This window comes from Armigeres subalbatus, chromosome 2 (assembly GCF_024139115.2).
Source record: "Armigeres subalbatus isolate Guangzhou_Male chromosome 2, GZ_Asu_2, whole genome shotgun sequence".
Taxonomy (NCBI): Eukaryota; Metazoa; Arthropoda; class Insecta; order Diptera; family Culicidae; genus Armigeres; species Armigeres subalbatus.
Genome location: NC_085140.1, coordinates 344,312,802 through 344,327,920, shown reverse-complemented (window position 1 = coordinate 344,327,920; position 15,119 = coordinate 344,312,802). Strand labels below are relative to the sequence as shown.

The 15,119-nt window shown below is 41.9% G+C and overlaps 1 protein-coding gene across 8 annotated transcripts in view; it reads right to left on the bottom strand.

Moving 5' to 3' along the window:
• LOC134212872 (locomotion-related protein Hikaru genki) overlaps positions 1–15,119 on the bottom strand; it is a 105,650-nt gene that overhangs the window by 28,236 nt on the left and 62,295 nt on the right. For 6 of the 8 annotated variants that reach the window (XR_009979363.1, XR_009979364.1, XM_062691127.1 and 3 more), the window contains exons 2-3: positions 2,835–3,235; positions 1,790–2,013 (exon numbers count right to left, since the gene is read on the bottom strand). Coding sequence is in view for 6 of the 8 variants with exons in the window: in XM_062691127.1 (XP_062547111.1) it covers positions 1,790–1,961 (172 nt within the window). In the remaining 2 variants the exon portion in view is untranslated. The remainder of the gene's footprint in view (positions 1–1,789; positions 2,014–2,834; positions 3,236–15,119) is intronic. The other 2 variants (XM_062691128.1, XM_062691129.1) reach the window with 1 other exon arrangement.

Here is a 15,119-nt window from a genome sequence, read left to right as displayed (position 1 = left end):
GTCTCAGAAGCCTCCTTTCAAAAGTCTCAGAAGCCTCCTTTCAAAAAATTCGGAAGCCTCCTTTCAAAAGGCTCAGAAGCCTCCTTTTAATAGGCTCGGAAGGAAGCTATCAATAGGTTCGGAAGCCTCCTTTCAAGAGGCTCGGAAGCCTCCTTTCAAAAGGCTTAGAAGCCTCTTTTCAAGAGTCCCGGAGGCCTTCTTTCAAGAGGCTCGGAAACCTTCCTTCAAAAGGCTCGGAAGTCTCCTTTCAAGAGGCTCGAAATCCTCCTTTCAAGATGCTCGAAAACCTCCTTTCAAGAGCCTCGGAAGTTTCCTATCAAGAGGCTCAGAAGCCTACTTTCAAGAGGCTCGGAAGCCTCCTTTCAAGAGGCTCGGAAGCCTCCTTTTAAGAGGCTCGGAAACCTCCTATCAAGAGGCTCGGAAGCCTCCTTTCAAGAGGCTCGGAAGCTTCCTTTCAAGAGGCTCGGAAACCTCCTTTCAAAAGGCTGGGGAGCCTCCTTCCAAATGGCTTGGAAGCCTCCTTTCAAGAAGCTCGGAAACCTCCTTTCAAGAGGCTCGAAAACCTCCTTTCAATGAGCTCGGAAACTTCCTTTCAAGAGGCTCGAAAACCTCCTTTCAAGAGGCTCGAAATCCTCCTTTCAAGAGGCTCGAAAACCTCCTTTGAAGAGGCTCTGAAGCCTCCTATCAAGAGGCTCGGAAGCCTCCCATCAAAAGGCTCGGAAGCCTCCTATCAAGAGGCTCAGAAGCATCCTATCAAAAGGCTCGGAAGCCTCCTTTCAATAGATTTGGAAACCTCCTTTCAAGAGGCTTGGAAGCCACCTTTCAAAAGGCTCGGAAGCCTCCTCTCAAGAGGCTCGGAAGCCACCTTCCAAAAGGCTCGGAAGCCTCCTTTCAAGAGGCTCGAAAACCTCCTTTCAAGAGGCTCGAAAACCTCCTTTGAAGAGGCTTGGAAGCCTCCTATCAAGAGGCTCGGAAGCCTCCTATCAAAAGGCTCAGAAGCCTCCTTTCAATAGGTTTTGAAACCTCCTTTCAAGAGGCTCGGAAGCCACCTTTCAAGAGGCTCGGAAGCCTCCTCTCAAGAGGCTCGGAAGCCACCTTCCAAAAGGCTCGGAAGCCTCCTTTCAAGAAGCTCGGAAACCTCCTTTCAAGAGGTTCGAAGACCTCATTTCAAGAAGCTCGATAACGCTCCTTTCAATAAGCTCGAGAGCCTCCTTCCAAGAGTCTCGTAAACCTCCTTTCAAGAGGCTAGGAAGCCTCCTATCAAGAGGCTCGGAAGCCTCCTATCAAGAGACTCGGAAGCTTTTTTTCAAAAGGCTCGGAAGCCTCCTTTCAAAAGGCTCGAAAGCTTTCATGGCAATCGGCATAAAGTGCGCTTCATGGCAATCGGCATAAACTGCGTTTTACTTCGTTTTATGCTATCCCGTTTTATGCGCAAAAAGCGGTTCTACAGTAATTAATACATGAAGCTTTCAAATAAAAACGTAACGAAAAATGTCGAAAAACTTTGAAGCGAGGTCAGAAATCTGAAAAACAAAATGACTGTGATGAAAATTTGCAGAACTACCAAACACTCGTTTCGAACAGCACGTTGTTCTAATCCTTCAACAAGAACAACTGATGCAAATCCGGGTTGGTTCCACATCCAAAAAAGTGTCACCCATGTTGAAATTTATTTCCGAGAAAAAGGACTCGAATTCATCAGCGTGGTCAAACCGACACCCGAAATAACTACACACAGATGGGCACATGGCTAACAACATATAGGGGGACAATATAAACAAAAACTTACCGGCTTCAGTTGTTGGCGCCGAATGCTGGGGGTCCGAGGAGGATGCATCGTCGGTGCGAATCGCTCGGAAGCAAACACTCGTTAGCAGTGTGACGAAAAGCAAACATTTTCCGAATTCAATTTTACATACTTTCCCCGCCGACGAGGAAAAGTTGGCCACCATTTGGGGCATCCTTTTTTCACTTCAGCACTTGTACCAGTTCTCGTTTCTATTTCCTCGGAATCTGCAATTGCTTCTGCATTAGGGTGTGCCAAACTTACTCAATGTTGGAAAAACATGGTACTCAATCTTAGAATGAAAGATATCCAAAAAGCATTCCAGTGTGGCTATTATTATTGTGGCTATCTTATGTTCTTTTTACAATTTTATTGTTTACTTTTAAATTAGCAAAATTTATTTACAGCTCGTTCAATAGCCGCCAAGTTACGAAACCCGATGGAGGTCCTTCGTAGCTCAGTTCGTTAAATCACCATACTGAGGGTCGTAAATTCGAACCCATCCAAGGAAAGCTGTTACTTCCAATACAATTTTCCAACTGAATATTTTACATACTGTGCAGATGTACATCGATTTTTCAAAACATTGTAATAAATTAATTTTATGAATCTAATGAAGCCACTAAATTACTTGTCAATCTTCTTCAGCTAATTCGCAAATACGAAGCAAAATTCTTCACTCAACCAATAACAGTTCTTTACAGGTTTTTACAGTAGAGCAACTGAGAGGAGGAGATGGCGGCCATGTTTCACTCAAACTCTGACAGATAGCAATGGGGTTTTCCATAGGAGGGAAGAACAGAATTTGCTTCGACTTCGCGAATCGAATGCCTTAAATTCTCAGCGCATGTATTTTTTCTGAATGAAGAATTGATTTTCTGAAAGCCACTAAATTACTTGTCAATCTTTTTCAGCTTATCGAATGCCTTAAATTCTCAGCGCATGTATTATTTTCTGAATGAAGCTTCATGATTGTCCAACATTTTTATGGATTCCTTAAAGACACCCTACTCTGCATACACCAACAACTTTCCCATCATCCACCCACCTGCACTGGATATCGGTGCGTCAACGGTGCTTATTCGATGAAATCTGATTTCTTCCACTTGGCAGACGATTTCCGTGTGTTCGCTCTAGCGCAGCGTCGACAGCACCGTATCGTCGTAAATGGCAGGCAGAGATGGTAAAAGCCTTCCGAATATGTTTGCTCAGGCAGAAGCTGTCACTGATTGTGCAAACATCGGCTGGGGCAATAATATTCCAAAGTGATATGGAAATATAATCCCCGCCGTGCCGCGTCCGTTGTCACACTCAGCCGACTGGAAGAATACGACGACGACGTATGAAATGACACTACTGTCCTCGGGGGATCTTCACTGATGTGGACTAGCGGCTGAGCTTTTGTGTCAAACAGCTAGGAACGGTGGGTGAAGTGATAGAATGTGTATCCTGGAATGGAAGAAACGAAGAAATTAACTTAGTAGAGAAACATAGCAGGGGTACCTTGGTACCAGGTATAGAACAAAATAAACCCCTTCAACAATCCAAACCGAACGATAGCAAACCATGGAGGGTATTTTTAGTATACGACCAACGGACATATATCGGTGTGGAAGCTGTTCGGTTTCATGGGTAAAACAAATGCGGATGTTTTTTTTAGACTTTCGCCTGAGCGGATATTGGATGTCCGTAGGATATATTTAGGTGAGATGTCAATATGAGCAACAAAAAAAAACTACCCAATGAAAATGACAATAATGTTAGGTAACAATGACGTTGTCCAAATATTTGAAAAGTTTTTCCCTACATATTATTTTAGTCACACGTGGCGTACCTCATGTACATTGTACATGAACATAAAAGCATAAAGAAGAACACAACATGTATTAAAGAACAACTAATTGGGTACAATCAATCTTAAAATATACAAAATACATTTGATAAAAACTAAACCCGTAGGATAGATGGTTGTTTTTTTATAAGAACATTTCGCAAGTTTGTGATCTTATACCAGAGAGAGGCTCCAAACAAAAGATTTCGTTCGGACTATTCAAATCGAAATCCCATACAATTCGTTTACAATCAAATGTTCTATTTAAATATTGATTCATTTCGAATCTCAAAAGTTGACAATGAAAAAACCCGAATCACGCAGACTGCAACTGCAATTGAAATTGAAAACTAAAAAGCTTCTAAATATCAAATGGGTGTCAAACGGAAATTCAATTCAAATTGGAAATTTTTTTATTGTTTATTTTTCCTGTTTCTGCCTCTACGGTCATATTTTTACAGGATGTAGCGGTCTTTGAAGCTCTATTAATCTTGTCCCGCGCATAAAGTACACAGGTTGAAAAACAACGGAATCATTGAATTCATCATGGGTGTCGACACTGCACGTTGCTCAGGGCGACATGATTTATTCTGTTCGATGGCGATGAAGAAGGCTTGGTGACATTTTGATCCGGTTTTGTGGAATGGGGTTTTCGAGCCACGAACATTCGCTGAACTGAACCATGTGGTAATGAGATTGCATTGGAATCGGTGCAGCATTTTATGGGACCTTTGTGATTGATTTCCCGAGAAACAAGTCAGCATTCGTATGTACTCCCAATAACACGATGGAGACGCAGGATGATTTGATTGGCTGAAAATTTGCCTTGAATCAACCAGAACTTATGTACAAATCTCGCGCTTAGTTTCATAGGGGCGTAACTGTATTGATCGATTTCGCCTTGTCGATGTTTTCTTTTTATTCTTCTTCTTCTTCTTCTTATTGGCATTACATCCCCACACTGGGACAGTGCCGCCTCACAGATTAGTGTTCATTAAGCACTTCCACAGTTATTAACTGCGAGGTTTCTAAGCCGGATTACCATTTTTGCATTCGTACATCATGAGGCTAGCACGATGATACTTTTATGCCCAGGGAAATCGAGACAATTTTCAATCCGAAAATTGCCTAGACCGGCACCGGGAATCGAACCCAGCCACCCTCAGCATGGTCTTGCTTTGTAGCCGCGCGTCTTACCGCATGGCTAAGGAGGGCCCCAATTTCTTTTTATTATTTACTTTTATTCTTTTTATTATTGTACCGAATTCCACTAGTTTGTCGATGATTTTATGGTTTGGTGTGATAAAGGATGATTGTATCTTGTACCAGAATCAATAATCACGGTTGTAGCTTTTGAAACAATTGAGTTGGGCCGATACAAATATTTAAAAACAATTATGTCTTCCCTTTTCCCTCGTTTTTTTTTGCCCAAAGATTTTATTTTGAGGGGGCAGCAACAAAAAATCGGACAATTTTGAGAATTTTCGAAACATTCTTTAAAAATCCGAGAAGTTTTATTGATTTTTTTCCATTTTAATATTTATTTTTTATTATCCACCCCCCCTTTGACCTTTCGTAGACCAGTAGGACATAATTTAAATAAAATATTTGTAACGGCCTTATTAACAAAATACAAAATCGATTAAGAGAAATCGATCAATACAGTTACGCCCCTATGAAACAAAGCGCGAGAAATGTTCGTGTTGATAGTTAGATATATGACTCTTACGGGAAGCTGAAGTACATTCTCGAAAACAATAATCCAACGTGCAGAGCATGAAGGAGAACTATGACGACTATCAACGAGTACTTAGGTACGTATTACGAGCAGCCAGCAGCAATCAGTTTCAGAGTCAAGGTTCCCCCAAACACACGCGAAGGAGTTCTGTCGCTTGGCGATTGCGATTCTGTCGCCTTGGTATGGACACATAAATGGAACATTGTTTGCAGCAACCCAACGATAGAATCGCGGCGACTAGTTGTCGTCGTTGCGGCGATGAAATCGCTTTAGTCTGGGGGAGCCTTTAAGGTCCCCCCAAACACACGCGACGCGATTTTGCCATTTGGCCACTGCGATTTTGTTGCTGTTGGTATGAATGGAACCGTAAATGGAACAATGCCTACATCGACCCAACGATAGAGTCGCGGCGATGAAATCTCTAAGGCGAGCATTTCGTGATTAAGTGAATTCCCACGGAAATTCTCACAATTTGTTCAGGGATTCCTTTGAAAATTCGCACGGGAATTCCTCTGAAAGTTGCTAAGCGAAAACATCCGGAAATATCTACGCGTATTATTTTGAAAATTCTTTTATAAATTTCTCCGAAAAATTTCCGGAAACTGCTCCGATAATGTCTGCGAGCATTCTTCCAATGAGATTTTTTTTTAAACTTCCACACGAAATTTCAAATTAATTGTTAACTCCTCAAACAATTCCCGTTGCAATTCCTTTGTAAATTCCTACAAAAAATCCAACTAAAATTACTTCCGGAAATGCCCCAGAAAAGTATTAGGATAGAGTCGTTTTGTCACTTGACCGAAGGCCGTTCGATAATTATTTGGTTGAATTTGTCTATTTGCTCAGATCGATTAACTGTTTTTATTAAACGCTTCTTTGTTCGAAACACAACAGATATATTAACTACATTTATTCACTAAGAAACTAGAACAAAAAATATAATGTGATCGTTTGGCTGGAGCCTTGTTGATCGAATGCCTGATGATCGCTGTTCCTTCTATCATCGTTTGTTTCTGGGCTGTGTAGAAGCCACAATCGGTGAAAGAGAGAACCGCCGTGAAGTGTTTCGAGCTGCGAAACTGGCCTTTAACAAGGCCGCCATAAGAGAGAGTGTTTCGACAACCTATGCGAAGGAACCAATGCGAATCCGTGGGGTGACGCCTACAGGATAGTGATGGCCAAGTCTAAAGGGAGCTCTTCCCCGGATAGGATGACGAGGATTATCGAGGTACTCTTCCCGTCCCGAGCCACAAGTCCCTGGCCTCCTGCACCGCAAGGCAATATAAATGCGGCCGAAATGGTGGCTCCGGTGACAAACGAAGAGTTACTCGCGGTGGACCAAATCCATGGTAACGAACAAAGCTCCAGGGCCTGATGCAATTCCGAACAGCGCTCTCGCGTCAGCAATCATAGCGAATCCGAACATGTAAAGGCTAGCTATGCAGAGATGCCTAGATGAGTGTAGATTCCCCGAAAGACGGAAGACGGAAACTGGTGTTGTTGTCAAAATCCGGGAAGCCGCCGGACGACCCATCGACGCATTGACCAATCTTTCTTATAGACACGACAGGCAAGTTGCTAGAGAGGATCATCCTCAACAGGCTGACTCCGTACTCAGAGGGTACGAACGGCCTGTCAAGCAATCAGGCAAAGGTAAGTCCACGTTGGACGCTATTTACTCGGTGGTAAAGACCGACGAAATAGTGATCCAACAAAAAAGGCGAGGTATTCGATACTGTGTGTTCATAGTGAGACTTGATGTGAAGAACGCATTCAACAGCTCAAGCTGGGATGCCATCGCGCTCTCGTTACACCGGCTTAGCCTGCCGGTGGGCTTGTACCTGATTTTGGAAAGCTATTCCCAGAACCGTGTACTATTATACGAGACCGATGCCGGTCAGAGAAGCATACCTATTACCGCAGGAGTTCCGCAAGGTTCAATACTGGGCCCGGTATTATGGAACCTTATGTATGACGGGGTTCTAAAGCTCTGGAGGGAACCTGGTGCTAAGTTCGTCGGCTTTGCCGATAATGTATCCTTGGAGATCTACGGAGAGTCCATTCCCGAGGAAGAACTTACCGTAGCACACGCGATCAGCGCGGTGGAGTATTGGATGAGTCGGTTCAACATACAGTGATTCACGTGGGTGAAGTCGCGATAGCATCAAATCGGAGTTTGATGCTCCTTGGGGTCGTAATAGACGACAAGCTTACCTTCACCAGCCATGTCGACTATGCGTGCAATGCGGCTTCGACTCCTGTTGCGACATTATCGAGGATGATGTCCAACAGTTCCAAGGTGTGTGCCAGTAGACGTAGGCTACCGGCAGGCGTTGCCTTTTCTATTTTTAGATACGGCACACAGAAGGACCAATCTTCAAAAAGACGGTCAAAAACCATTTTTTCAAAATGATCCAAATTGATAACTTGAGTCATGGGTTGTTAGTAGAATACTTGAAGATGATGTAAACATAGATTTAAGTCATTTTATTTGGGTGTATCTTACCTTTACAGTCAATTCAAGTTGAGCATTTTGTCGATTTTTAATTCTATTAAATCTTGTAACATTTATCTTACTGCTTCATTATGTTGGCCACAACGTATACATCGCCCAAACCTATTATATTTGGCACCATTACAAAGTGTAGCCCTAAAACTAATAAAGCCACGCTTAAACGTTCGTAAATTATTTTTGATCGCGCAGAAAGTACTCGGTCTTTATTATGTATAAAATTATTATTGTATTATCTTCTTGCTGTATTCATTGTAAAATTCAAAAAGGTACCCATCGGTACCCATCAATGAAATTCACACTGAAGCTTCATTTTTTGTCAGGAATCCAATCCTGAAGAAATTAGGTTCCGCCACCCTCCGCCCGCTCAGTTATTTCGGTTTTACTGACGGTGGTCCTTTCGGCCTTGCCAATCAATTTTGATAAGTGCAGCAACGCACAATTTGTTTTCACTTCTCTTTCTACTTCTCATTTGCCCCAATGCAATGGTGTGACATCAGCTTAAAATTGTCTAGGGGTCGTACACTTATTTCGTGAGCATTTTTTCTGTGGTTTTCGACGCCCCGTCCCTCATGTAAGATTTCTTTCATATAAATGGTTTTTTTTTATTTACATGGTCCGTGAGAAAACGATAGAAGCCAACCCCCCATAAGTGCTTACGTTATATATGAGCGCCCCCTAGCACCATTTGTTCTTGTCTCACGCATACTTTTGTTAGGGAAATACCACGTGATCATTAGTTCTTACAGGCTCCTGCGCTCTGAGATTTTGAAAATATTGATAATGAAAGTAGGATAAATTATCAAGTCATGTTATGTCTAATCGCGATGGATAATTTCGAGAGAGGATTTTATTTTATCCCTTACTTCTAATTTTTCAAACTTACCCTGTAAAAATATCATGAGTTTTTCACATGAATCGTAATATCAAGTAACAATTTGGGCCTCTACAGCTTTACTTCGTTTAGGGACGAAACAAAACCTATTCCATATGTTTTCAATTTCTACGGTGAGGCGGCTGAAATCGGTAATTAAATACTCATAGAAAAAGAACACCACATTGATATTTGATGGGGCACCACTTGGTGCAAGCACGTTGTCTTAGAGAACTATAGCGTGCTTGCGACGACTGGTGCCCCACCTCTCGCTCCGATAGTTGTACTTTAGCTTACGGGTCGTTGATGCCGAGAAGATGAACCATCTATTCAATGAAAAATCACAATATGTGGCCTGCTAGACCATTTTATTCACTTCTAACATTTATGACCGTCTTTTTTGGAATTGGTCCCACTGTGCGTCAGTCCGTCTTGGGCGAGAGCTCTGGGGATAACCAGTTACCTGCGGAAGCTGGAGAGCACGTACCGCTAGATGTGTCTCAGAGTGATATCTGCCTACCACCAGGGTTGTTAACGTTAATCAACGATTAACATCGTTGACGTTAATTTTTCGAAATCTTAACGTCAACGACGTTGCGTTGAATGTTTTGAAAATAAACGTTAATGTCAACGCAAAGCATTGAATCAACATCAACGCCAACGTTGATTCCATCATTAATTTTCTCAAGAAGCAATGCATCGTCGGAAGCGTTGTCATGGTTAACGATTTGATAAACAAGTGAAAATTTAGGGATGCCAATCCAAACCAAACTTATACTTTGTCACTAAAAAGGTGCTCGTGGTACGGGAGTGAAACTGCCGGGTGCTACCGACTTCGACATTACAAAAATAGTTCATTTATTAGTACCGGATTGTAATTTTGTACATTATGTAAATATTGTGGAACTGCTTTACTAAGGTTTCTGTTAATCAACGGGATAATTAACGCGAAACGTAATGTTAATTAAAGAATTTCGTTAACGTTAACGTTAACCAGGGCATTAAGCGAGCCATCGAAGTTTGCGTTGAACGTTAATTTAACGTCAACGATTCAACGTAACTCCGTTAAACGTTGATTAACGTTAACAACCTTGCTACCACACGATATCACACACGCAGCCTGCGTGATTGCGAGCATGATCCCAGTCGGGCTTGTCATCCGGGAAGACGAGGAGTGTTTCGAGGTGCGTGGCACCAGAGGAGCCCGCGAACGCATCAGGGTGACTTAGGTTTCCAGATGGCAGCGCGAGTGGGATAACTCTTCTAAAGGTAGGTGGACCCACCGGCTGATACCTAACATACCGAGCTGGGTGGGGAAACTCCATGGGGAAGTTCACTCCATCTTACACAATTCCTGTCAGGCCATGGCTGCTTCCGGCAGTACCTGCACAGGTTTGGGCACGAGGAGAGCCCCGTCTGCCCAGACTGCCTAGGTGTTGATGAAACTGCAGAGCTATGCTAGACGTTTGCGGTCGGGACACAACCCCGGATACCCTTATCCAGAGGATGTACCAATCGGTGGAGAAGTAGGTCACCCAAGTAAGCCTCATACGGATCGCCAAAAAAATGTAATTTGGCAGTCTCTCGACTGTTCGCTGTGGAAAGTGAGATCTGAGAGAAGAAGTAGGAAACGGGAAGAGAGAAATATAAAAGAGACATCTCTCTCATTTCTCACTTTTGATCTTTACTGTGTTCTTTACTGTTAAAAGTTAGAAATGCGAAGTGAGAAATGAGAAATGAGAAATGAGAAGTGAAATGTATCACGTTTAACTTCTCACATCCCATTTCTCACTTTTTTATTTTTCAATCATTACTTCTTACTTCTTCTTCTTCATTGGCATTACATCCCCACACTGGGACATTGCCGCCTCGCAGCTTAGTGTTCATTAAGCACTTCCACAGTTATTAACTGAGAGGTTTCTAAACCAGGATACCATTTCTGCATTCGTATATCATGAGGCTAACACGATGATACTTTTATGCCCAGAGTAGTCGAGACAATTTCCAATCCGAAAATTGCCTAGACCGGCACCGGGAATCGAAGCCAGCCACCCTCTGCATGGTCTTGCTTTGTAGCCGCGCATCTTACCGCACGGCTAAGGAGGGCCCCTTCTTACTTATCGCTACTTATTCTTACTTCACATCGTGAGAAATGGGAAGGGAAAAATGCGAAATGAGATTAATATTAATAAAGGAGTAGGAAGTGAGTAATGAGAAGTGTGGAATGAGAATGAAGAAAAGAGTTAGGACACACATCACTACTCACTTCCCATATCTGATTTTTGTCCTCTCATTGTGAAAAGTGAAAAATGAGAAGAAGGGAATGAACAGTGAGAAGATATAGTTGCCAGTTGGGATATTTAACTCTTTACTCACTTCTCATTGTAAAAGTGAGGAATGGAACATAAGAAACGAGGAGTGAAAAGTGAGACGTCTTACTTAACGATGAGAAATGAAATGGGATGTCTTACCTATAACTTCTCACATTACATTTCTTACTTCTTACTTCCCAATTGTGTCTTCTTACTTTTCACTTCTCAAGGTGAGAAGTAAGAAGTGAAACGTTATAAGTGGAAAGTAATAAACGTAGTTTGAATGTTTCAAAAATATGTAATAAAGCAAAAATTGAATAAAAAATAGATTTACCTTCTACGAAATCTATATACATAAAATGATTTTCTGTCTGTCTGAACTTTATAGACTCGGAAGCTACCGAACCGATCGGCGTAAAAATTTGTATGCAGAGGTTTTTGGAGCCACGGGAGGTTCTTAAAATGGTTCGAGACGAATCCCCGCTTTGAAAACGGGGCTCCCATACAAATGAAACACAAATTTCTTCATAACTCGAGATGTAATCAGAGAATAAATCAATTTGGGCGAGACGGAGTTCGCCGGGTCTGCTAGTTTAAAATAAATTATGGAAAATGAGCCGGATTTGAAAATGTTCGTCCGCTTCATTATATTGTTGTTCAGGCTGACGTGTCCTGATTTTCGGGAAATGCTGCAACTGCAGAAAAAAACGGAACTCTGTAAAAAAACAAATTTCTAGAGGAATTTACAATCAGCTTGTTGTCACAAAATTTTGGAAACCTAAAAAATTTCTCAATGAAAAACACATTTCAGCAAACATAGCATTCTATTTAGGACAATATAAATAACATAAACCAGAAAATGTCGATTTAAAAAAAAAATAAAATCATTGAAAAAACGGAGCAAACTAAAGATTTTTCAGATCCGTCGTAATCAGTTCAATAATTAGGCCTGAAAACGGTACTGTCTAGTTAAAAATGATACATTTGGTCAGCCTAAATGTCAGGTATCTATGCATATTGGCGTACTGTAGAATTCGATTCCTATGCCCTTGTATAGAGAAATTATTATCGTTAGGCGGAAAGCTACCTAGTAGTCCACTGGGTTTTGTGTTAGTATCCTGCCAGTAACATAATGCTAGGTGTTAAGTGCTCTGTTGGTGCCCCTTTGGTTCTAAGAGGATTCCTACAGACCTTTTTCGAAGATACTTCGAGCATTCCTCAAGAGAGTTCTAAATGGTTCCTACAAACATTTATGCTGGAAGTCCTCCAAAAATGCTTACTCCGGATATTTCTACGAAAATTTAAAACTAAACGAAAATTCTTCTGGAAATTAAATTTGTAAGTAAATTACTTCGAATAGCCGAAAAATGGTTCGTAAATTCCAACGAAATATGAACGGGGAATCTCGTTGACAATTCTCTTTTGTCATGATTCCACACCCTAACTTTCATCTACTCAGTGACTGCGTAAAATTGTATTGCCTTCTCTTTTTTCCCACGGAAATTTAACTCAATTTCCATTAAAAGCAGAACTACTCATAGTTTTGAGGCACTGAGTAAGTGAAAGTTAGCGTTAGTTCACGTTAGCGTGAAACCATGGGATTCACACACATACAAATATTTCGAATCTCTGCAAATCATCTTTTTTGCCATTCTCGTACAACAAAGTTGTACTCAAAGGCTATAATTTCACTCCAAAATCCAAATTTTGATTGGAGGCTCGGAGACCCATAGTGTTATATACCATTAATGAAAAATTAACGTAGGAATTTCTGAACGTACCCTCGTGAGCACTTTTGGGGAAGTTTCGTTCAAAGTTCCAAAGAACTTCCCGTTGAAATTTCCGTTACATTTTCCGTATAAGCAACGAAAGTAAGATTAAATCAAAAACCTAGGATACCTAGGATGTTTTTACTACATCGGCTTTTTTAATTATTATTCTTCGCCTTCTCATGGCAGATATTAAAAACATGTGGTATCATTGACGTTTGAAGACTAAAACAATGAAAACGTAATTCATACTTGATTATTTTTCAAATGATTGTTCGACTTTGAATCACAAGCAGGCGTCGCTGTCGGAATAGCCTGTTCGTCAAACGGCAATATGGGATATTGAGGAGTGAACTATCTTGTACTTAATGGCCAAGAAACCATTAGCACAGGAAAAGCTTATAATACTATTCGTACACAAACGGGCGCGAACCATCGCATCGTATTATTGCCGACCTGAAGAACTTTTCTTCAGTGTCATTGCTATTTGAAAACATTGAGCACCTTCTCAATGATGTCAAAATCGTGCGACTGCCAACGAATTGCCAACATTTGTAAGTCGAATACGGCATTGTCACAAAAAATTCACCATCTTTGTGACGAGAGGCGTATTTGCCTACAAAATGACGTGGTTCTTTTAACAAAAAGTACCGAAACATTGGCACCATCGAGCCAAGAATCAAAACTTCAAGAAATTCACGACGAAGTAAAATTAGTGTCCGCGAATATATTCGCCCCACAACTAAACACAGCGGGAACCAGTGCTTGCCAGCCGAAATCTCTAGAGGAAGAAATAACAGAAAATAGTACTGCCGTTATCTGAAAAAGTGACGTATGCGCCAAATTACGACATACTAGTTTTTCATTTTTCTGTTAAGGAACACGATGAGTATTAGGGTTCCCCTACACATACGCGGTGCGACAGTCGCGATGCGATTCTATCGCTTGGCGACAGCGATTCTGTCGCGGTTGGTATGGGACCGTAAAGAGAACATTGCCAGCAGCGACCGAACGATAGAATCGCGGCGACTAGTTGTCGCCGTTGCGGCGATGAAATCGCTTAGGTCTGGGGGAGCCTTTACTCGTTAACACCATTTTCGGAAAATGGTTAAAACGTCACTTTTTCAGATTACGGCAGAGTAGCCACCCCGCTTCAACAGTGCGCACAACAGCAGCTGCAACCAGACCCCCTATCGCCCACTAAGAATAAACTTGCGCCTAATGCCATTGCTGAGCGTCGTGCAAAAATGTTAAGTACTGATGCTCAAGTAAAAGGAAGTTGGTCTACGCATATCAACGAACCCTGCTGGAAATGCTTTCATGGTGGGGAAATGAAATGTAGGTGGAGCCCAGACTGGAAAAAAAATGGAACATAAACGGCGTCAGCAGAACATCACCATTCAAAACAAACGTCTCATTAACATCACCAATACCCAAGGCAGCAATATCAAAACCAGTGGTGGAGATACTCGCTTCACGAGTAAGAAAAGAGTGTAATTGGGCCTACCAAAAAATGCCACACTCTCGCGAACCTTCTGCCTGCATTTTTCTGGCGCTTGCTTTGTTCGCAAGTACGGACAGAGCAAAGAGAAAAAGCAGGGCAGCATTTTGTTCGGGAGTAAAAATCACGGTCGCGAGTATTTGTGGTTATTTTGAATACAATGGATAAATTTCACTTGTGATAAACAGAATAACTATAAAAAGGTGTTCTTGCTCGAACACCTCGAACATCCGTGATAAACATGTTCCGAAGTTGTTTTATGACATTTTGCCAATTAACCCAAAATGACTCGCGAAACTTCACGAACATTTTTCGGGGTTCGTTTTCTGTTTTCTCTGCGAGTAGTAGGTGGGCAAGAAAAGGTAAAACAAGTGTTCGCGAGTATTTTGCATTGCCTACTTCTCGTTTTGTGAGCAAGGTTCACAGATTTCCACCACTGATCAAAACCAACATCGTTAGCAAGACGAATGTCAAACGAACCAATGAAATGGTTAAGGCCCGATGCCCACGTAGCGTCTTTTTCCCAGCTGAGTGCATACGGTGTTAAAAGGACGCATGTGTGCATTGGGAAAAGCGGTAACGCAGCGTCGTCGCACAGATGCACACCTGCGTTTTTCAACGCCACGTGCACGCAGCGTTGAAAAAAACGCTACGTGGGCATCGGCCCTAAACGACCTAAACGACGCAGTAAAAGCAACAACAAATCAAATGACAAGCAACTACTGCTAATGGCAAAAAGACAATTTTCTGGTCCTCCAATAACAATAGAACATCCAATTGCAGCTCTATCAGCTCC